The sequence below is a fragment of the Castor canadensis genome, chromosome 1 (genome assembly GCF_047511655.1).
Source record: "Castor canadensis chromosome 1, mCasCan1.hap1v2, whole genome shotgun sequence".
In the NCBI taxonomy this organism is placed as follows: domain Eukaryota; kingdom Metazoa; phylum Chordata; class Mammalia; order Rodentia; family Castoridae; genus Castor; species Castor canadensis.
Window position 1 is genome coordinate 74,288,148 of NC_133386.1, and position 25,227 is coordinate 74,313,374.

The 25,227-nt window shown below is 38.3% G+C and overlaps 2 protein-coding genes across 3 annotated transcripts in view; both read right to left on the reverse strand.

Annotated features, from left to right (window-relative positions):
* Window positions 1-8,339, reverse strand: part of Slc35a1 (solute carrier family 35 member A1) — a 29,003-nt gene extending 20,664 nt beyond the window's left edge. Inside the window, exons 1-2 of one of the 2 annotated variants that reach the window (XM_020163803.2) lie at window positions 8,100-8,339; window positions 4,920-5,097 (exon numbers count right to left, since the gene is read on the reverse strand). In XM_020163803.2, the coding sequence (XP_020019392.2) occupies window positions 4,920-5,097; window positions 8,100-8,202 (281 nt within the window). In that variant the 5' untranslated portion in view covers window positions 8,203-8,339. The remainder of the gene's footprint in view (window positions 1-4,919; window positions 5,098-8,099) is intronic. The other variant, XM_074078493.1, reaches the window with a different exon arrangement.
* Window positions 8,340-10,105: 1,766 nt separating this feature from the next.
* Window positions 10,106-25,227, reverse strand: part of Cfap206 (cilia and flagella associated protein 206) — a 54,767-nt gene continuing 39,645 nt past the window's right edge. Inside the window, exon 12 of the mRNA XM_074078454.1 lies at window positions 10,106-11,579. Within this exon, the coding sequence (XP_073934555.1) occupies window positions 11,442-11,579 (138 nt within the window). The 3' untranslated portion in view covers window positions 10,106-11,441. The remainder of the gene's footprint in view (window positions 11,580-25,227) is intronic.

Below are 25,227 nucleotides of genomic sequence, written 5' to 3' on the forward strand. Positions count from 1 at the left end.
GTAGGTAGCACATTATGCTGAGAGCACACAGCAAAGCAAAACCATTCACCTCATGGCCAGGAAGCAAAAGAAACAAAGAGGCGGGGACCAGGGTCCCACAGTTCCCTTCAAAGGCATGTCTCCAATGACCTGAAGCCTTCCACTGGGCCCACCTCTTAAACGTTCCACCATTTCCCAATAGTGCCAAGCTGAGGACCACATCTTTAACCCAAGGGCCCTTAAGGGAACATTGATGATCCAAACTATACCATTAAATAAAGTATCTTTAAACTGAAACATATATAAGGTTATGTATTGATCAGGTGACAAAATGGTGGCCAAAGGCTCAAAAGACCTACATTTCCCTGTATTTCCTCTAAAAGAAATAGTTTGATATTCATTATTGAGTACTGGTAATGACTTTATAGAACATAACTCCTCTGAATATTGAGAACTGACTATATCCAAACCCATCACTAAGTCCTACAGATTACACCTCCAGAGCATAACTCAAATCCATTAATTCTCATTTCCCAGACCAGTATCACCTACCTCTACTCTAGTAAGTTTCCCTATTTACAACTCTTACACTTTACTGCACTTCCAACTTTTCTGATCCATCCTCCTTAATAGGTCAGAGTAATTCTTTAAAGCAAATTGGGTTGTCTTATTAGCCCCTGATTTAAACCCTTTAATGATATCCTAATGTATTTGAGATCACATCCAAAATCTTTAACAGACCCATAAGATTTTCCTTGACACCCTGGTGACCTTTCCTGCTTCATCTCAGCACCACTTCCCTCTCACAACACTCAGCACACAGTAATACGTTGTTTAAAAATCAAGAGATTTTCTACTTCAGGATTTCAATGTGCTCTTTGCCCCCTCTAATTTTTTCTCACTTAACTTCTACCCAGTCTTCAGGTCTAGGTTTAAATGCAACTGCCTCAGACAGGAAATCCTCCAATCCAAATGAGGCTCTCTACTATACTTGTTTACAGCACCCCTACTTTTCTTTCATAGAGCAACAATTTATTATTTATTTATTGTATTAGTTCATTCTACAACAGACTATAAGTTCCATGGTGGCAGAACTATGCCTTTTTAGTTTGCAACTATATTTCTTGTATTTGGAACAGTGTTGAACTCATAATTAGGGCTTGATAAATATCTGCTAAGTAAATGAATAACTGAAACTGACTATCCCACTGAATCTTTTTTTTAAACTTTATTTGACTGGTTTTACATTTACTTACATGTGTATACGTTATTTGGACTACTTCCCCTTCCACCCCCCTCCACACCTCCCCACTGCTTCTGGGCAGAACCTGTTCCACCCTCTTGTTCTCTGATTTTGTTGAAGAAAAAACATAAAAGAGAAAAAGAAAAACATAGCATTTTTGCTGGTCTATTGCATCTTAATCATATCTTGAAACAGCCTTAGCATGGACTATATGCTTAAAATATCTTGAAGGACTGAAACACAGATATTTGGATGTGACAGTAGTATGTTTTTCTGTAAGTGAAATTTAATTATAAAACACTGAGGAATTTCTAGTATCACTTCAAAGAGTCTTTGTCCTCCATCCCTACATGTTTAGCCAAAACTAAACATATTACAAAGCAAAGAGTACTACTATAAAAGACTAAATATACAGAAAGCCAAACTGATCAGTCTATAATGAGGTTAAGCTTTGGCACAGTTCAGATAAAGCTGAAGTTCTATGATAATACTTGGATCAACTATATAAAGTTATGGCCCTCTATCTTAGAGGGAAGATTTGGTGTAAGGAAATAAGCTTTTATTTCATTTAAAAGGTTTTTTTTTCCTTTTAAATAGTAGCTAGTTGTTTCTAATACAATTCTTCCATATTCCCCCATAATATCTTGAAGTTGTCATCCTTTCTCTCAGATGATACAGTATTGCTTCTACTTGGAACACAAAGAAAGAAATCTAATTTCTTTTTTTAGCTCTAGAAAATTATTTAAACATTATATAAAGAATTGTCTGTAAAGAATTTCAAAAATAAATTTTAAATACAATCAGTTTTGGTTTCCCTTATGTAAAACAAATCAGCTCATACAATTTTTGAATAACAAATATTTTCTGATATTTAGAAGATACTGTGATATTTATCCATCAGAGCAAAGCATTGGCATCCATCCTGCTAGCCTCTTACCCACGTACGTTTTAAATTATCAGTGTGAACATGTATACAAAGAAATGCCAGCATTGAGAGTATCTGGAAAATCTTTTACTTTTTTGCAGACTTCATACCACTAACTCTGTAAGTTCTAGGCAGCAACTCTTCTCTGTCCAATTCATTCTTTGTGGCCTAATCATAGTCTTGCTATATGTTCTATTTATCTTTTTCATGTTCCAACTGCCTTAAGTGAATTACTATTAGTTGTCCTTTCAAAATCTAGCATCAACTTTCAGCTTTGCTGAAAGTTGGCTAGCTTTCCCAAACTGAGAGCTGTGCTTTAGCTTTGTATCAATTGTCTAGTCACACAATTGATATGAAGAGGCAATCACAGTGTCCTCATTTTGTAGCTACCAGTCTGTGGCTTTGTCTTTCACTTTTCCCGTTAACACTTTCAGAGATACTCTCTTAAAAGTAAGTCCTCTTGGCCGAGTGCTGCTGGCTTAGGCCTGAGATCGGGAAGGATGTGGTTTGAGGTCAGCCTGGGCAAATAGTTTCCAAAACTCCATCTCCAAAAGTAACTAGGGCAAAAACGCACTGGAGGTGTGGCTCAAGCTACTGCTTGAGCTTTGCAGGCACAAAGCCCTGAATTCAAACTCCAGTCCCACCAAAAAAAAAGTCCCTTTGTTCCTAGAAATAAAATGTTTTTCTTACATGAACATCAAGTACTCAGTTTTTACCAATGTGATTACATTAAACACATGACAATTTTTTTCTAACAGTTTTCCCTAAAAGTGTTTACTTTAAAATTCAGTAGTCCCAAATTCATCTCACTTCTTTCATGCTTTCTAATTTTTTCCTAGTGCTTTTTCTACTAAGAAAGTCCTTGAGTTTTAAATGATTCCTCTCCACAAACAAAATTTTATTAGTTACCTAATGGAAAATGCCAACCATCAAAACCCTGTATGTCATGATTCTTTGCCTTTTTCTGACTATCCTCCTTCTGTGTATGCAAGATCCTAACCTCAATATTCTCCTGGTGACAGACACAGAACTATTGATTGTGATGATGATGAAGTATAGTATTTGGGTTTTCCTCACTACTGGTATTTCAGTACCATTATTTGACTGACATGGTGAATTTTTTGAAGTTTTTGTTTTTATTTTTACATAATTTCCAAAGAAATTTCCAAAAACACAAGTGACTATACCCATTAACATTGAACAGCTGAAGAACAGTAAATTCTATATGCCAAGCAATGCAACCAGGAAAAACATAAAAATAAAAGATAAAGTGGGTTAGCAGAAACCTACCCTGACTACTAAATACAACCAAAGTCTTCTTTATTATTCTTTGCATATTGATTTTGAAAAATTCTTAATGGTTACAAAAGAAACTAGACCTTGAGTTGATCTTACAGTGTAAAACACCTGCTGGGCATGGTAGTACACACTTGTAATCCCAGCACTTGGGAGTCTGAGGCAGGAAGATCCTGATTATAACAAGTCCAAGCCCAGCCTAGGCTGCACAGTGAGACTCTGTTGCAAACAAACAAAACAAAAACAAAAAGGCAAAATAGCTAATATCATGCTGTGATAGTTATAATTTTTTTTGTCCCTTTTGAACTTGGGGAACCCTATTTTTTCTTAAAGGAAACTAAGCCTTAAGATTCTACCAATTTATTTAGTAACTCTTCCACTAAATCTATGTTCCAAGAAGGCAGAGACTATTTCATTCCTAACTACATCCCCAGAATGCAATACAGAAACTGTCACATAGAAACTACTCAGTATTTGTTAAATGAGTTTGGAAATGTTTAAATGTAATTTGTTTACTTTTGCCTTAAAGGCTACATTTGCTGTTCCTTACGCCTCCCCCACTTTCACCAACACACACAATGAAGCCTATATGAATTCTCACTTGCTGTACTGACTCCAATAGGTCCCTATCTCATCAGTCTTTCCCCCAAGTCATTTACTAACAAGATTGTATTTAATTCTCACCACCCTGTATTATTTTCTCCAATAAAACATGGAAGAAACTAAAGTCTAGAGAGGTTAAGAAATGTATGTGAACCCAAAACACAGTGAGTCCAGGATTAAAATTAGGTCTGTCTTACTCCAAAGCCTCTATTCTTAACTCTGTCTTTCACTGCATCTTTAGCTAAATATTACTGATTCAAAGCCTCACATAGCTAGATATTACTCTTGAGGATCTCACATGCTATATTGATAAAACGGGAAATTATAAAATAATTTTATAAAATTATTACAAAATTATTACAAAAAATGTATAGAGATGAAATGAGGAAATTCATGGAAAGCACTTAGCACAGTACCTAGCACTTAACCCAGGAAATACTCAAATGTGTATCATTATCATTATAATCCTCTAAAGCAGAGGTCAACAAATTTTTTCCTCTAAGTGTCAAAAAGTAAGTATTTTAGGCTTTGTGAGCCATACAATCTCTGTTGCAACAAAAACAGGCAGCAAACTGCATTTGGCTCATGGGCCTCAGTTTGCCAGTCTCTGCATTACTGACATTTGAGCTGGACAACTCTTTGCTATAGAGGGATGTCCTGAGTATTGTAGGATGTTCAGCAGCATTCCTGGCCTCTTCACAGCTAGATGCCACCAACATCCCCCCCCCAAAGTTCAAACAATTAAAAATATCTCCTGGATGGAAAAATCACCCCAGGTTGAGAAACACTTCTCTAGAACAATCAAACACTTAACAGTGTAGCTTGAATTTTCTAATGAAGATAATTTAACTCACTAAAAGTATTTTTACTTACTTAGCTAAAAGTCCAACACTTAACAATAACTTTATAACTTCTGTGATACACACAGCTGTGGTTGAAAAGTAGAGTTCTGTGTCTGTTGTCCTTGTGTATCTTAAAGCTATGGTATAAGCTGCAGCCACCAGGGTCATCACTGCCAAGCAATATAACTTGAAGAGTAAGCTGACATTTTCTGGAAAATATGTGCAACAAAAATATTATTTAATAGGTATGTATATAAAACTCATCAACTAGTTATAGCCTAAAATGCTTTCTAATTTCCATAATAAAATATTTTTAAAACACGTAACATTTAAAATTCTTCTTCAAAACAATACTTTCTAATTACATAAACACAAAAATAAAACAAAGTTCAGCTGTCTTTAAATATCAGTACCACTTAGGCAAAGATTTTGTTCAGTGACCCAACTGCAAGATTATGTGGCACACTAAGATGTTACAAATTATGTATTTTAATTATCTTTATGATTACAAACTTGTGAAAGAAAAGCATGAAAACAATTGCAATGTATATTCTAAATTTAAAGAGAGCAGAAAAAAAAAAAGGAATAAATGAGTGATAAACTTGGGGATTAAGCCAGGTGCAGGTGGCTCACACCTGTAACCCTAGCTACTCAAGAGGCAGAGATCAGTAGGATTGCAGATTGGAAGCCAGCCCAGGCAAACAGTTCATGAGACCATATCTCACAAAAAACCAACACAAAAGCTGGCTGGTGGAGTGGCTCAAGTTGGAAAGCACCTGTGTAGCAAGCATGAGGCCCTGAGTTCAAACTCCAGTACCGCCAATAACAGGGAAAAAAAGATGGGGCTTAATACGGAACTTTATAAAAATCAAATTATATCTAGTCTCTTGCATTATACGAAAAAGAGGTCAACACAAAAAAATATTAAGAACAAAGCTCTATAAAACTTGAAATACAGGAAACACAGGCACTCAATTTAAAAACTGTCTGCAAGTGTACCTGAGCAGCAGCCATCACTAGGCTGCCAGAGCCAGTCCACCACCTCTGGTAAAACCACAAGCCCTACAATACTTCCATTGTTCTAAAACTTTCCTACACAGGGGAAAATGCATGGCTTCAAAACTAAGCAGCAATAACCTTTAATTAACCTGTACGGGACAAAGCATTTCCCACACTGTCCCTTAGATTTATATGGTTTTACATTGTTAAATGGTTGAAATTTTTCAAAATACTTTATGTCACATGGAAGTTACATGAAATTCAAGTTTCGGTGTCCATAAATGAAGTTTTATTGAACCAAGGCCACACTCATTTGCTTCCAAATTATTTTGGCTACACTGCCCTACAACTGCAGAGCTAAGCAGCTAGGACACAGACCATCAGCCCTTTACAGAAAGTTTATACAACCATGTCCAAGATTATCAATACTTTCATAAATGACAGAAGTTAGGACTGCAAATTCAAATTTACTTTATTTTAGCTATTGTATAGGTTCCTGATTCTACAAACAACATAACAAATATTTAAACACTAACCCTAACATTTAAACTTACATATTCTGACCTATGTTACTTTGTTATCAACTTTGAAAAAAATACCTATTTGTATAGAAATATATTATATATAGAAATATATTCTTGAAAATAACTACTAAGTAGAAAAGTAATAAATTTATTAATTTGCAAAACCTGTAGGACTTTAGTATATAACATTTTAAAAGCATACATCAACTTTTTAAAAATGTTTTTAACTATGCTTTTCATTGACATTTCAGTTTACCATTTCATCAAAATTTTTGTTGTTCACAAATTTTCCAGCGCAAAACTTCAATTATTAATTTCAACTCTTCAGGTAATATAATAAAACAATTGCCATGTCCAAAGCCAGTAAAGTAACTAAACCCAGCCCAGAATTTAACTGGCCAGCCACATCTTAACCCTGCTGTTCTCCACCTCTCACAAAGTTCCTATTAACTTCCACACACAAGTTGATTCTGTGTGGGAAATGTGAGATACTTAAAGCCTGAAGCAATCATTTTTTTCCAATTCTACTTTATACCTGAAAACTTGGATATTCAGGAAATACCAGGTAAATCTTTTGTGGATATCAAGAAGCAATGGAAACTATAAGTGTGTTAATATTATACATTTTTACAGACAGGCATTATCAGGCTTTTAACAACCAATCTACAACAAATACGTACTGGCAATAAGGCTAAATCTGCAAGCTGTTACAATGTTTCAGGTAATGATTTGATTTCCTAATTTTTAAATGTTTGCTCATCATTCATCTTGCAATCCCCAGTCTGTTAGCTACCAAGCCAAATCTTTTTGTTACCCCCTGTGTTGCTCAAAGACTAAGGTTGGACTTACTTGCAAAGGGTTAATGCATAAGAGAAGTATATGTAATTACAGACAACGCCCATAGGCAGGGCCTTATGATAAATTGCAAACTCCTCAAAAAGAAATATAATTTGGCGTTCATGGAAAAGGATAGTCCTTAAAATTTTGTTCAACATTTCTTTAGAGGTGAAGCTCTATGGAGAAAGGGTGGACAAAGAATTGGTGTCTCCAGCCTCTCCTAGCTACTGTTCTACAATACAAAAATTTAGCTCTGGGCCCAATTGACATTAACCGCTAGGAAAACCCAAGTACAGCGGAGTTAACGAGACTCGCCCTGTTTAAATGCCAATCACCCACCAAACAATATGGCCCGAATGTGCCACCCTTTGGTGGCACTTTTCACCCCACGTTCCCTATAACCACACGCAGCGTTCTCCTTAGGAGGAGCGCCTAACCCTGCTTTCTCCACCACGTTACGGTGTCAGTGATGCCCAGGACAGTTCGGCGGGCTCTGTCCCCCGGGCATGCCTTGAACATCCGCGTAGGCAGGCGGCACGGATGACACTGCAGCCCAGGCCTACCGGGCTTCCCTTCCCACCCGCCACCAGCTCGTGGACAGCGCGGTGTGCGGCCGCGAGCCGCCCCGCGCGCAGTCCGCCGCAGGGTGGGCGCCGCAACTGGAAGCGCGCTGCCCGCGCTGCAGGTCCCCGGGGAGCCGCTAGACACAACTCCGCACACCCAACGCCTCCTCCGGCCCCGGGACGCGCGAACGCCGAGGTCCTCCGCCGCCCGACAGGGGTGGACTAGCGCAGATGCTCTCCCGCCGCCGCTCCTCGGGCATCCCCCACTCCCCGAGGCCCCGGACTCACCTCTCGGGGCAGCCATGGCGCTCCGACAGCCCCGCGCGGAACTGACGCGCGCTACCCCCGCGCTCCCCGAGCCAAACGCGGGGCACCGCCCCCCCGCGGTCATAGAGACGGCAACGCTCGACCTAGAGTGCCCCGTCCGGCGGCCCGCCCGCCCGCATCCGGCCAGATACTAAAACCAGGCGCGGGCATCCGAGATGCTCCCGAAGAGAAAAGAATCTGGAGGTAGCGGAGGCCTTTATGACCGAGTCCTTGGTGACGAGTGCGTGAAACTTGGTCCAAGACGTGATTCTGTAAACCAGAATTCCCAGACGGCCCAGGAGCGGAGTCAAGGGAGAGGAGAGCTGCCTTGTGGGAACTGTAGTCCTACGAGGTGATGAGGAGGCAAGTAAGGATTGACGCTGCTCTTGATGATTCATTCGTGTCCAAGCTGTTAGAGAACTCGAAAGTCACAAACTCGGAAGTCCTGTAACTCCCACCCTGGTCACTGCCTTCCAGCGTCACCTCTTGTGTACGTTTAGTATAACTTATACTACATGTTGCTCCTAAGTCTTGTGTTTGCCAGTTTATTTATTTTATCTCTCTAGGCAGATATGGAATGTGTAGGACAACAGAAGGGCCTCGGAAATATTGGATGTATTAACAGGCACTTCAACCACTACAGTGTGAACTTTCACTAGAGGATTTTAATTAGCATAAGCGATACTGGAAATAATTCCTTGGTAAAATGAGTGATGCTTAAGATATGTGTATTGGTTTAGAATACTATAAAATACATCGGCCCTTACAGAGACAGGGATAGAAGGTTTTGAGACAACCAGGAGTCTCCACCTTCTGTAGTATGATGTTTCTTACAAAACTGAGAGTTGAGGGATGAATGACATGTACTGTTGTGGTGTTGTGTTATCCTAAGATGTACATATAGATGTATATCATCTGTCAACATTATTGGAAAACTGTGCATTTCTTATTAGCATCACATTAATAGTAGGTGCGCCAAGAAAACTTCCCCATCCCCACCCCAGGACTCAAACCCAGGCCTCAAGCATACTAGGCAAGAAAGCCCAGAACTAAACTACAACCCCGGTCCTAAAGTTGAGTTTATGGAGTAGGACATTTATCTCATTTTTGAACACCGTTAAGACCTTCCCTCTTCCTGCAGTAGGTACGGTTCACACTTGTGGAACTATTCAGTTCCTTTCTTTGTACGTTTGTATGTACAGTTAAATAGAAAGCTCATGTATGTCCCTGAAATTAATTTTAAAGATTAAAATATTCTATAATAGTCTTTTCATTTTACAGCTACTGTATTGCACAGTTCATCTCTTCCCATTCTGAAATATTATCACAATCTCAACTTACTTCAATAATCTATAATTATTCTCCTTATGATGCTCAAATTGTCTCATTATGGCCCTTGTAAGCTTGACCCTTTTTATTTTTTACTTCTTTTTTTTGGCAGTACTGGGGTTTCAACTCAGGTTGCTAGGCAGGCACTCTACAACTTGAGCCACTCCACCAGCCCTTTTTTGTGTTGGGTATTTTCAAGATAAGTCTCAGCAAGTATTTGCCTTGGCGGGCCTCCAACCTCCTGAACTCTGCCCCCTGTGTAGTTATGATTACAAGCATAAACCACCAGTGCCCAGCTAGCCTGACCCTTTTTAAAGTCTGCATCTTTTTGAAGAATTTTTATTTCTGGCAACAAGAAGAGGTTCCAAAGTAATCCTGATATTTCCTTGTCCTAGGTTGTGGAACTGACTACACTTGAAGGAAAGATGGTGGTGAAGAACAGTATTAGTAGTAGCCAGGCACCAGTGGCTCACACCTGTTAATCTCAGCTACTCGAGAGGTAAAGATCAGGAGGATTGTGGTTCCAAGCCAACCAGGGCAAATAGTTTAAGAGATACTATCTCAAAAATAACAAACACAAAAAAGGGCTGGCAGGGTGGCTCAAGTGGTAGAGCACTGCCTAGCAAGTGTGTAGCCCTGTGTTCAACCCCTAGTACCACGAAAAAATAGAAGAAGAAAAAGAAAACACAATTAGGGAAGTAGGTAAAATGCTGTTAGGCCATTTTGTGACATTTCCAGTTTATATATCATTCTGTTGAATCCTGCCTTTCTTATAAATTTTCAGTGCCCAAGAAGACATTTTACTCCATTTACATGAATCTTGACTAAGTTTTGATAGCCCTGTCCTAATCGACTTAGCCCAAGACCACCAGGGGCAAACCTGTCAAACTACAGTCTGACAAAGTCAAGTTTATTGACAAATTTTAATGAGGAAAAATGAACACCAGAGGAACCACAGGATGTCTCAGAAAACAAAGGGAAGGACACATTTGTAGAATTTTATGGAAGGATAGGCTCAGGTAAAAGTTAAAACAAGGGTTTTGATAGACTCAAAGGTGGGATATATGTAAAGAAGTCAACATCGTATCTGGAATAAAGAAAAGCCACAGGACCCCGTTTCTTGGGAACAACAGGGTTATTATAGATGTGGAATGTTGAATTCAGGGGCTCCTTAAACAAAGTCTTTATGGCTAGGTTGGATGTTGAGGCTGCCCCTCTGTATCAAAGTGACTTAGATCCTCCAAGTCCAGGGTTTCATTCTCACTGATACCATTTCAAGCAGAAAGTTTCCTTATAGTGTACAATTTCAGGCTTTTCAGTGAGTCAGAAAGTAAACATTCAAAGAGAGCTGTTACTACATTTTACACCTTCACCATAAACTTGGCAGAAATAGTTCCTGTTAATTTTGCGGCTGGCTTTATTTGTTTGTTATCCTGGCTCAATCAGTCTTAGTCTGAACTTTTTCTTAACTTTCTCATTCTGAATTATCTTAAAAAATAATGTTTTAATGTCTGTCTTTTAAGTCGGCCTAGCTTTCTTTATATTCCTGGCTAGTGTAGGAAGTAGTATTCTTCAACATGTGAAGCACAAAGTCCACTTGCCTTATGAGTTTAAAGCACTTCAAGTAGCTACTGCCATTACAAATTGACACACTAATGATATTCCTGAAAGTTACCAGCAAACTTCAGTATTTGCTTTGATGCCATGCTTGCTTCTGTCTCTGCTCAGGCATGAGAGCTATCCTAGTTCTCAATGACTTGTATAAAAGGAAGACCAGCACTGTAATCTATGTGGAGCAGATTATGAGAAGCCTATGAGAATTTAACATAAGCACAGCTATGCCCAATAATCTGCAGGCTGAGCTGGCACAGCCCCAGCCACAGAAAGGGATGAGGGCAAAATGCAGCATGGCTGCTTTCCCTAAGATGTTTATGTTCAGAAAGTAGCAATTGCCGGTTCCTCCTGTTACCAATAATTGCAGTGTCATGCCCCACCCTAGAACTGTTGCTCCACCTCCTTGTTTACCACTGTATATAATAAACTCGCTGGAGGTGGATGAGGCTGCTGATGCTGCTGACGGCTGTTGTGTGTCTCCATCCAACACCTGACCCCAGCTTTCTGCATCTTTTGTCTCTGGAAAGAGATGGTAGGAGGGGAATGGTGATGAAGAAAATTCATGGGGATTGAGACATTGTTTGGAGGTGCAAAATAGCAAAATGAGAGGTAGAAAGCTCAGACAAAGACAACTTCACGTATAAAGGCCCTGAGGTATCAGAGGGTGCACAACTGAAGAACACACAAAAGAAAAAGTGAGAACTCTATATATACGCTTTAAAAAAGCTCAGCTAAAGAAAGCATGGGACAGTGCAAGTCTAAGGAACAAGACTTTAAGAGAGATTAAAGAAAGCATGGGACAGTGCAAGTCTAAGGATCATGACTTTAAAAAAGTTATGCTAGAGATTAGAGGGAACGTGGGACAGTGTGAGTCTAAGGACTGAGACTTTAAGAGTTATGCTGATGCAGTTTTTAGATTTTGTACAAGAACTCAAAAAGAAGTAAAGGAATAGAAAAGAAGTAAACACTGCTGTTGTGTGTCTCCATCCGAGCACCCAGCCCACATGATCCCAGCTTTCTGCATGTTTATCTTCTGTCTTTTATCCTTTATTTCCCGTCACTCTCAGTTAAGTTCATAGGACAAGCTAAGAAGAATATTCATTGCTAAGAAAAGTGTGAACTTAAGAAAAGGGCTGTACAATATGGTTGGACTTGGGTCGCATGATAAGGGGAGAGCACACACGGGAGGTATGGGGATAGGTAAGAAACCGAAAACATGAAAGTATTTGATGTCCCCACTACAGAGGATCTAATATAGAAACCTTAAAGCGACAGAAGTCAATATGAGAAGGGGATCAGAAAGTAGTGTAAAGGTCAGTTAGAGATGAATCAACTTGGGATGTAACACATTTGTACATGTAAGCAATGCTAGGAATCTCTCTGTATACCTATTCTTATCTCACCTAGCAAAAATGCTTTGTCTTTCTTATTATTGCTTATGTTTTCTCTTCAACAAAATTAGAGATAAGAGCAGAACAGATTCTGCCTGGAAGCAAGGGGGTGGGGAGGAGAAGGAAGAGGTGGTGGGTACAGGGGAGAAATGGCCCAAACAATGTATGCACGTGTGAATAAATGCATAAAAATTTAAAAATAAATAAATAAGATATTGCACCTAAAAAAGGGCTATAAAAGAAATAAATACCTTAAAGTTTAAGAGTTATTATTCAACTCAAATATGGGAAGTATTTAAAAGATTATTAAATATGATAATATTTAAAGCAAACAATTACCCATAAAGAATATAAACACAAATGCAGGAACCTAAGTATAACTGTTTCTATAACACTTTTAACATATTACTCTCATTCTGCTATTAAGAAAAGTATCTAAAACCAATTTGTTAGGTTATTGTTATTGTATAATAATTCTTTCTTATAGTATAATATTATTTTTTAAAAAGCAAAAGAAATGTTTCATTTTATAATTGAGAAAATAAAAAGATGCAGGGAGATACTGTCACATTCAGTTTCTGGAATACGAGAGTTAAGCATAGATACTAATCCTTAGTATCCAAGCATTTTTCATCTGACCTGAATGCTCCTTTGCCTCTGCTTCCTTTTTTCAGTTATCAAAATCTCACTTTCCTTTTCCTGCCCAACAGTAGCTGATATGTAATCTGTACATACTTCTACCATTTTCTGCTTAATTGGTTGTGATCATGTCTATCAAGCCAACTCTATTAAAAGAAAACTCAGCAGTTGTCTACCCTGTCAACTTTTCTAAGTATTCATTCTCTTATTCATTCTCATTTATTAAAAGTCATTGTTATTCTAGGCACTATTTGAGAAAATAAAAAGTAGGAGAAAATGGAGATGGAGTGCAAAAGAAATGAAACATTGGAAATTCTCTCCTTCCTTGGCTAATGTTGATAAAGCCCTTATCTAATATAAGTGTATCACGTGTTAACTTATTTGATAACCCTAACGACAACCTAATGAGTTGGATACTATTGTTACCTTCATTTTTATATTGAAAAAAGCTGCAGCAGAGAAATATTAAGTAACACAGCCAGTAACCAATAGAGATAACTTTTTGTGGATGAGCACAGAAATTCCTATTAGTCTTTTTCTCCTCTCTTACCTGTTCTTCATTCTATATAAGCCTTCTCTTCCCCTCATTGTGCCCCCATTCCTGTGGGGATGTCTAGCCCAAATTCCTATCACTATTTATAATCCTTGTGATTCTTTAAATTCAAATATTCAAGTACTGAATACTATCTTTTTTTGGCCAGTGAGATCATCTTCCTAATTATGCTTCGTTTCTCAGGGCAAAAACCCTGGTCATGCTTCTCTTTCTTCAGATGCTACATTCTCTTAATTAAATGTAACATCTGTCCCTTCACACCATCCATCACTGCATGTCCCAATTATTGCAACAGTTTCCCAGCCATCTCCCCAACTTCAGCATCTCTCTCTCACACAATCAGTTTTCTGTTCAAGAATCTGCAATGGTTTGATAATGTTTTTCTATAGGAAGGCAAAATATTTCTTTCACATTCAAAGTCCTCCAAAAATTACACCAAGTCTATCTAACTATTTCTCATCACTATCCAAAGAATAATTTCTCTTTTGAGCTGGGTATTGTGGCATGTAGTTTAAGAACTCGGAAGGCAGGAAGATTACAAGTTCAAGGCCAGTCTGGGGAGAAAGTGGGAGAGGGAGGAGGAAGAAAAAGGAGGGAGGAGAAAGGGAGGGAGGGAGAAAGGAAGGAAGCAGAAGAAAGAAAGAAGGAAGAGGAAAAGGAAGAAGCTCCCTCTTGCTTCTCCCCTTTTCTAGCTCTTCTTTCATAATAACTGCTTTGCTACTAAACTCCATATCAACCACCACTGACTATTAAAATATTCAACCAATAAATACCTTGCTTCCAGTTTTTTCCCTTTTTTAAAATCCATTTATTTATCTAACAAGATACTGTATATGTCAGGAATATAGATGACTAAACTAGTTTAAATCTCAAGAAATCCATACTCTAACAGAGAAAATATAGATGAATCCCTAACTACACACCTGTTTAAGCTCTATAATAAGAGTATGAATAAAATCCAATGACAGCCCAAAGGAGGAAGCAATTTTTCCATAGTTGACGGGAAAAACCTTCATAGAAAAGGTAAAAATCTAATTCATCTTTTTGAGGGCAAAGAGAATTTCATTGGAGTGACTATGTAGTACATAACAGGGGACAAAGTGAAGAGCAAGAGTGCTGGCATTAAAAACCATAATCCAAAAAAAACACTGGAGGATTCAAGATGGCAGCTAGAGGGAGGAAGCAGAAAGCGTGCCTCCTAAAGTAAAATCTTGGAGCGACGCTGGAGATACACCTTACAGGAAAAACCACTGAGAAGAGGCAAAACTTTGACTCCTCCACACCTGAAGCCCACTTCATGTTAAACAGAGAAACCAGGAGGGCTCCTGTGCCACCGCCAGATGGCAGCACCCAGACGGCTTGGAAAGACACGGACCACAAGGTGAGCTAAGCGGCACACAGTACTCCCACAGACAATCCTGGGCCAGGTCAGCATAGCCCCCTGGACAGACCGACCCCCACCAGGGAAAAAAGAGAAAAAACCTGAATAATAAGCAGTAACAACAAAAAAGACATGTAGCAAACAGGGCAGGGAACCCTGAGCACTGAAGTAGGGAGAGGGGAAATCCCTCACAACAAGCTGGCTGGAGAAGGCAGGAGCAGCACCACACGCCCAGCAACCAGGAGTGGGAAAGCTTGTAAATGTGGCGTTGGGAGGAAAACTCCACAAGAAAGGGGGGAAGGCCCACTTCCCACGTGAACTGTAAATAAACACGCAGGCCTGAGAAAGCTGGTGCAGAGTCACCTCCCCCAGTGTGCTGGAAAAGGGGAAAGCTTGTAGCAGCGTCTCACCCCCAGGAGAACTCTGAGCAAAATAAAGCCTGTGGGGCTACGTGAGTGTTAAGCTCACTCCAGAGATCTGCCTAAATAACACTTCCAGCAACAGCAGGCTGACAGCAGCGGTCAGGTGAGCCGCAGCCTCAGATAGCCATTCACAGAACTGTCTCCAGACTCCTTTTTTTTTTTCTCCCTACCTTTGATGAGACAACAACAGAACTACACCTGCATGCTGAAAAACTTACTGAAACTGTATTGCATTTAAACTTGGGACACTTTGTGGTGTTTTTTGTTTGGTTTGGTTTGGTTTGGTTGTTTTCCCCTTTGATGAGACAACGACAGAACTGCTTCTGAGATACCATCTCCAGGATTGCAGGCTGAGGGACTAACACCAAAATTATTAAGACTGAAACTTAATTGCATTTGAACTTGGAGGTTTTTTTATTCTTTTATTTTTTATTTTTTTCTATTTTTTAATCTTATTTTTATTATTTCTTTTTCTCAATCCTCTCTCTGTATCTCTAATGCCTGTTCAGCTTACTGTTGAATAGTACACTATCTCTCCCTGTTTATATCTTTGAAACTTTTTGTTTGATTGTTTGTTTTGGTTTTTTTTGTTTGTTCACTTGTTTTTCCCTCTTTCTTTAACTTCTCTGCTTCCCCTCTCCTCTCACCCTTCAATTCTAAATATCACCATTGTTATTATTACAAGCTAGAAAATACTTAATTCCACACAGTACAGGGACAATAACAACACCAAGGGCAATGATGGGAACACAGCAAAAACAGGGAAAACCAGCTTCCCCACAGCAAAAAGTTAGTACAGGAACCAGAGGGAAATGAAGAAAACAGATACTCAGATCCACACTTCAACAAAATAAAGAAACTATGCCAAACACCCAATGAACCCTACAAGAATAATCTAAAAGAAAAATACTACAGGTAATCAATGACAATTTTATAGAGATGATACTGGATTTGGTCAACCAAAATGTACAGGAGACACTCAAGAAATTCCAAGACAACAAAAATAGAGAATTTGAAAATGCACAAGAAGAAATAAACTATACAAGCACTATATAAACACCAAAGTGAAACAAATAACACAATTAATAAAGAGATAACTGAACTCAGGACGAAAATAGACAACATTAAAGAGGAAAGGACTCAGGATATGGAAAACCTCAGAAAAAAGAACGAAACAAAATTGCAAAACAAAATGGAAGGCCAATCCATCAGAATAGAACAAACAGAAGACAGAATCTCAGAACTCGAAGATGAAATGGTAATTAAAGGAAAAACCAAAAAACTGTTAAACAACTCAAGAACTGTGAAAAGAAAATGCAAGAACTCACTGACTCCATCAAAAGACCAAACCTGAGAATCATGGGCATTGAAGAAGGAGAAGAGGTGCAACCAAAAGGAATGTGTAATATATTCAAAAAATAACAGAAAATTTCCCAAATCTACAGAAATCTATTCCCATACAGATGCAAGAGGCCTCCAGAACACCAAACAGACCAGACCAAAATACATCTACCCCACAGAATATTATCATTAAAACACGAAATACAGAGACAAGAGAAAGAATATTGAAGGCTGTAAGAGAAAAAAAACAAACAACATACAAAGGTAAACCCATCAAAATCACAGCAGACTTCTCAACAGAAACATTAAAAGCAAGAAGAGCGTGGGGTGAGATCTTCCGGGCATTGAATGAAAATAACTTCAACCTCAGGATACTCTACCCAGCAAAACTATCATTCCAAATAGATGGAGCAATAAAAGTCTTCCATGATAACCAGAAACTAAAACAGTATGTGACCACAAAGCCACCACTACAAAAGATTCTTCAAGGGATTCTGCACACAGAAAGTGAAACCCAACTTAACCATGAAAAGACAGGCAGCACCAAACCACAGGAAAAGAAAAAGCAAGAAAGTAGAGAGTAACCTCAACTTAGGTACACACAATCAAACCTTCAGACAACTAAGACAACTAAATGACAGGAATCACCACATACCTATCAGTACTAATGCTTAATGTTAACGGACTTAATTCACCCTTCAAAAGGCACCGCCTGACGAAATGGATTAAAAAGGAGAATCCAACAATTTGTTGCTTACAGGAGACCCATCTCACCAACAGAAATAAACATAGGCTTAGGATGAAAGGCTGGAAGAAGATTTACCAAGACAATGGCCCCCGAAAACAGGCAGGAGTAGCAATACTTATCTCTGACAAAGTAGACTTCAAACCTACATTGATCAAACAAGATAAAGAAGGACATTCCGTAGTAATAAAAGGGGAAATAGACCAAAAGGAAATAATAATCATCAATCTGTATGCACCCAATGTCAACGCACCCAGTTTCATCAAACATACCCTGAAAGACCTAAAAGCATATATAAATGCCAATACAGTGGTTATGGGAGACTTTAACACCCCATTATCATCAATAGATAGGTCATCCAAACAAAAAATCAATAAAGAAATCCAAGATCTAAAATATGTAATAGAGCAAATGGACCTAGTTGATGTCTATAGAACATTTCATCCAACCTCTACACAATATACATTCTTCTCAGCAACCCATGGAAACTTCTCCAAAATAGATCATATCCTAGGGCACAAAGCAAGCCTCAGCAAATATAAGAAAATAGAAAGTATACCGTGCATACTATCTGATCACAATGCAGTAAAAGTAGAACTCAACAACAAAAGTACAGACAAAAAACATGCAAACAGCTGGAAATTCAATAATTCATTATTTAATGAAGAATGGATCATCGATGAAATAAAGGAGGAAATTAAAAAGGTCCTGGAAGTCAATGAAAATGCAAACACAACCTACCGGAACCTATGCGACACAGCTAAGGCAGTCCTGAGAGGAAAGTTGCTAGCCATGAGTGCATATATTAAAAAGACTGAAAGATCCCAAATCAATGACCTAATGATACATCTCAAACTCCTAGAAAAACAAGAACAAGCAAATCCCAAAACAAATACAAGGAGAGAAATAATAAAAATAAAAGCTGAAATAAACGAAATAGAAACCAAAAAAACCATACAAAGAATTAATGAAACAAAAAGATGGTTCTTTGAAAAAATAAACAAGATCGATAGACCCCTGGCAAACCTGACTAAAATGAGGACAGAAAAAACCCAAATTAGTAGAATCAGGAATGCAAAGGGGGAGATAACAACAAACACCATGGAAGTCCAGGAAATCATCAGAGACTACTTTGAGAACCTATATTCGAATAAATTTGAAAATTTTAAAGAAATGGACAGATTTCTAGATACATATGATCATGCAATACTGAACCAGGAGGAAATTAATGACCTGAATACACCTACAACACAAAATGAAATTGAAGCAGCAATCAAGAGTCTCCCCAAAAAGAAAAGTCCAGGACCTGATGGATTCTCTGCTGAATTCTATCAGACCTTTAAAGAAGAACTGATACCAACCCTCCTTAAACTGTTCCACAAAATAGAAAGGGAAGGAAAACTGCCTAACACATTTTATGAAGCTAGTATTACACTTATCCCAAAACCAGGCAAAGACACCTCCAAAAAGGAGAACTATAGGCCAATCTCCTTAATGAACATTGATGCAAAAATCCTCAATAAAATAATGGCAAACCGAATTCAACAACACATCAAAAAGATCATTAACCACGACCAAGTAGGCTTCATCCCAGGAATGCAGGGGTGGTTCAACATATGAAAATCAACAAACGTAATAAACCACATTAACAGAGCAAAGACAAAAACCACTTGATCATCTCAATAGATGCAGAAAAAGCCTTTGATAAGATCCAACATCATTTCATGATAAAAGCTCTAAGAAAACTAGGAATAGAAGGAAAGTAGCTCAACATTATAAAATCTATATATGACAAACCTACAGCCAGCATTATACTTAACGGAGAAAAACTGAAATCATTCCCTCTAAAATCAGGAACCAGACAAGGATGCCCACTATCTCCACTCCTATTCAACATAGTACTGGAATTCCTAGCCAGAGCAATTAGGGAAGAAAAAGGAATAAAATGAATACAAATAGGTAAAGAAACTGTCAAAATATTCCTATTTGCAGATGACATGATCCTATACCTTAAAGACCCAAAAAACTCAGAAGCTTCTAGACTTCATCAATAGCTATACCAAGGTAGCAGGATATAAAATCAACATAGAAAAATCATTAGCATTTCTATACACTAATAATGAACAAACTGAAAAAGAATACATGAAAACAATTCCATTTCCAATACCCTCAAAAAAAATCAAATACCTAGGTGTAAACCTAACAAAGGATGTGAAAGACCTCTACAAGGAAAACTATAAACTTCAGAAGAAAGAGATTGAGGAAGACTATAGAAAATGGAGAGATCTCCCATGCTCATGGATTGGGAGAATCAACATAGTAAAAATGTCTATACTCCCAAAAGTAATCTACATGTTTAATGCAATTCCCATCAAAATTCCAATGACATTCATTAAAGAGATTGAAAAATCTACTGTTAAATTTATATGGAAACACAAGAGGCCACGAATAGCCAAGGCAATACTCAGTCAAAAGAACAATGCAGGAGGTACCACAATACCTGACTTCAAACTATATTACAAAGCAATAACAATAAAAACAGCATGGTACTGGCACAAAAACGGACATGAAGACCAGTGGAACAGAATAGAGGACCCAGATATGAAGCCACACAACTATAACAACTTGTCTTTGACAAAGGAGCTAAAAATATATGATGGAGAAATAGCATATTCAACAAAATCTGCTGGGAAAACTGGTTAGCAGTCTGCAAAAAACTGAAACTAGATCCATGTATATCAATCACCCTATACCAATATTAACTCAAAATGGATCAAGGATCTTAATATCAGACCACAAACTCTAAAGTTGATACAGGAAAGAGTAGGAAATACTCTGGAGTTAGTAGGTATAGGTAAGAACTTTCTCAATGAAACCCCAGCAGCACAGCAACTAAGAGATAGCATAGATAAATGGGACCTCATAAAGCTAAAAAGCTTCTGCTCAACAAAAGAAATGGTCTCTAAACTGAAGAGAACACCCACAGAGTGGGAGAAAATATTTGCCAACTATACATCAGACAAAGGACTGATAACCAGAATATATAGGGAACTTAAAAAACTAAATTCTCCCAAAACTAATGAACCAATAAAGAAATAGGCAAGTGAACTACACAGAACTTTCTCAAAAGAAGAAATTCAAATGGCCAAAAAACACATGAAAAAATGCTCACCATCTCTAGCAATAAAGGAAATGCAAATTAAAACCACACTAAGATTCCACCTCACCCCTGTTAGAATAGCCATCATTAGCAACACCACCAACAACAGGTGTTGGTGAGGATGAGGGGAAAAAGGAACCCTCTTACACTGTTGGTGGGAATGTAAACTAGTACAACCACTCTGGAAAAAAATTTGGAGGCTACTTAAAAAGCTAGACATTGATCTACCATTTGATCCAGCAATACCACTCTTGGGGATATACCCAAAAGACTGACACAGGTTACTCCAGAGGCAACTGCACACCCATGTTTATTGCAGCACTATTCACAATAGCCAAGTTATGGAAACAGCCAAGATGCCCCACCACTGATGAATGGATTAAGAAAATGTGGTATCTATATACAATGGAATTTTATGCAGCCATGAAGAAGAACGAAATGTTATCATTTGCTGGTAAATGGATGGAATTGGAGAACATCATTCTGAGTGAGGTTTGCCTGGCCCAAAAGACCAAAAATCATATGTTCTCCCTCATATGTGGACATTACATCAAGGGCAAACAAAACAAGGGGATTGGACTTTGAGCACATGATAAAAGCGAAAGCACAAAAGGTAGGGGTGAGGATAGGTAAGACACCTAAAAAATTAGCTAGCATTTGTTGCCCTTAACGCAGAGAAATTAAAGCAGGTACCTTAAAAGCAACTGAGGCCAATAGGAAAAGGGGACCAGGAACTAGAGAAAAGGTGAGATCAAAAAGAATTAACCTAGAAGGTAACACATACGCACAGGAAATTAATGTTAGTCAACTCCCTGTATAGCTATCCTTAGCTCAACCAGCAAAAACCCTTGTTCCTCCTATTATTGCTTATACTCTCTCCACAACAAAATTAGAAATAAGGGCAAAATAGTTTCTGCTGGGTATTGAGAGGGTGCGGGGGAGAGGGAGGGGACAGAGTGGGTGGTAAGGGAGGGGGTGGGGACAGGAGGGAGAAACGACCCAAGCCTTGTATGCACATATGAATAATAAAAGAAACCCCCCCCCCAAAAAAAAACATTTCATCCAACTTCTACACAATATACATTTTTCTCAGCAGCCCATTGAACCTTCTCCAAAATAGATCATATCCTAGGGCACAAAGCAAGCTTCAGCAAATATAAGAAAATAGAAAGTATACCGTGCATACTATCTGATCACAATGCAATAAAACTAGAATTCAACAACAAAAGTAAAGACAGAAAACATGAAACAGCTTGAAAATGCATAACTCACTGCTTAATGAACAATGGATCATTGATGAAATAAAAGAGGAAGTTAAAAAGCTCCTGGAAGTCAATGAAAATGAAAACACAACCTACTGGAACCTATGGGACACTGCAAAGACAGTCCTGAGACGAAAGTTTATAGCCATGAGTGCATATATTAAAAAGACTGAAAGATCCCAAATCAATGACCTAATGATACATCTCAAACTCCTAGAAAAACAAGAACAAGCAAATCCCAAAACAAATACAAGGAGAGAAATAATAAAAATAAGAGCTGAAATCAATGAAATAGAAACTAAAAAAACCATACAAAGAATTAATGAAACAAAAAGATGGTTCTTTGAAAAAATAAACAAGATCGATAGACCCCTGGCAAACCTGACTAAAATGAGGACAGAAAAAACCCAAATTAGTAGAATCAGGAATGCAAAGGGGGAGATAACAAGAAGCACCATGAAAATCCAAGAAATCATCAGAGACTACTTCGAGAACCTACATTCAAATAAATTTGAAAATGGAAACACAAGAGGCCACGAATAGCCAAGGCAATACTCAGTCAAAAGAACAATGCAGGAGGTATCACAATACCTGACTTTAAACTATATTACAAAGCAATAACAATAAAAACAGCATAGTACTGGTATAAAAATAGACATGAAGACCAGTGCAACAGAATAGAGGACCCAGATATGAAGCCACACAACTATAACCAACTTGTCTTTGACAAAGGAGCTAAAAATATATGATGGAGAAATAGCAGCCATCTTCAACAAAATCTGCTGGGAAAACTGGATAGCAGTCTGCAAAAAACTGAAAGTAGATCCATGTATATCACCCTATACCAATATTAACTCAAAATCGATCAAGAATCTTAATATCAGACCCCAAACTCTAAAGTTGGTACAGGAAAGAGTAGGAAATACTCTGGAATTAATAGGTATAGGCAAGAACTTTCTCAATGGAACCCTAGCAGCACAGCAACTAAGAGATAGCATAGATAAATGGGACTTCATAAAACTAAAAAGCTTCTGCTCAACAAAAGAAATGGTCTCTAAACTGAAGAGACCATCCACAGAATGGGAGAAAATATTTGCCAACTATACATCAGACAAAGGACTGATAACCAGAATATACAGGGAACTTAAAAAACTAAATTCTCCCAAAATTAATGAACCAATAAAGAAATGGGCAAGTGAACTAAACAGAACTTTCTCAAAAGAAGAAATTCAAATGGCCAAAAAACACATGAAAAAATGCTCACCATCTCTAGCAATAAAGGAAATGCAAATTAAAACCACACTAAGATTCCACCTCACCTCTGTTAGAAGAGCCATCATTAGCAACACCAGTTACATCAGGTGTTGATGAGGATGCAGGGGAAAAAGTAACTCTCTTACACTGCTGGTGGGAATGTAAACTAGTACAACCACTCTGGAAATAATTTGGAGGCTACTTAAAAAGCTAAACATTGATCTACCATATGATCCAGCAATACCACTCTTGGGGATATACCCAAAAGAATGTGACTCAGGTTACTCCAGAGGCACCTGCACACCCATGTTTATTGCAGCGCTATTCACAATAGCCAAGTTATAGAAACAGCCAAGATGCCCCACTACTGACGAATGGTAAGAAAATGTATTTATACACAATGGAATTTTATGCAGCCATGAAGAAGAACGAAATGTTATCATTCGCTGGTAAATGGATGGAATTGAAGAACATCATTCTGAGTGAGGTTAGCCTGGCCCAAAAGACCAAAACTCATATGTTCTCCCTCATATGCGGACATTAGATCAAGGGCAAACAGAACAAGGGGGTTGGACTTTGAGCACATGATAAAGCGAGAGCATACAAGGGAGGGGTGAGGATAGGTAAGACACCTAAAAAACTAGATAGCATTTCTTGCCCTCAACTCAGAGAAACTAAAGCAGATACTTTATTTATTTTTTTTTTCATTTTTCTTTTATTATTCATATGTGCATACAAGGCTTGGTTCATTTCTCCCCCCTGCCCCCACCCCCTCCCTTACCACCTACTCCGCCCCCTCCCTCTCCCCCCCCAATACCCAGCAGAAACTATTTTGCCCTTATTTCTAATTTTGTAGTAGAGAGAGTATAAGCAATAATAGGAAGGGACAAGGGTTTTTGCTGGTTGAGATAAGGATAGCTATACAGGGCATTGACTCACATTGATTTCCTGTGCGTGGGTGTTACCTTCTAGGTTTTGCTTCTTTTTTTTTTTTTTTCTTTTTTTTCCTTTTTTTTTTTTTTTCCGGTGCTGGGGACCGAACTCAGGGCCTTACACTTGCCAGGCAAGCGCTCTTCCACTGAGCTAAATCCCCAACCCCACCTTCTAGGTTAATTCTTTTTGATCTCACCTTTTCTCTAGTACCTGTTCCCCTTTTCCTATTGGCCTCAGTTGTAAAGCAGATACTTTAAAGCAACTGAGGCCAATGGAGAAGGGGACCAGGAACTAGAGAAAAGGTTAGATCAAGAAGAATTAATTTAGAAGGTAACACACACGCACAGGAAATTAATGTGAGTCAACTCCCTGTATAGCTATCCTTAACTAGCAAAAACCCTTGGTCCTTCCTATTATTGCTTATACTCTCTCTGTTCAACAAAATTAGAGATAAGGGCAAAATAGTTTCTGCCAGGTAGTGAGGGGGCAGGGGGGAAGAGGGAGGGGGCGGGGGGGTAACGTTGGGGGTGGGGGAAGGGGGAAGAAATGACCCAAACATTGTATGCACATATGAATAAAATAAAAATTAAAAAAAAAGAAATAAAACACTATTCAAGAGAAATAAATAAATAAAAACCATAATCCATTTGAAAAGTTTGAGTTCAACTTGGCTAATGCACATGGTGTGTGCAGAAGAGTATAAGAGGGGCAGAAAATGAAACGAAGAGAAATGGAGAGCATAATTTGAAAATTTTTACATATTATGTGAAGAAGTTTTTACTTCATCTCCTAGGTAATAGAGAAGAGTCTTGGTAGGTTTTTAAGTAAAGGAAGTTGATTGGGGAAAAAGGCCAGGTGTCATGGTCAGATTTATGAGTTAGAAAATTTATCCTGAAGGATCATGTAAAAAATGGAGACATCAGTGACTCAAGCAATAGGACAAAGTCCTAAATTATGACAGTGGTGCTAAGAGTAGAAAAACAGGGATCTCAAAGACAACTCAAGCCAAATTAATGGGACTTGGTGACTAATTAAACACAAGGACTATAGAAGAAAGACAATCAGGAAGTTTTTCATTTGTACTAA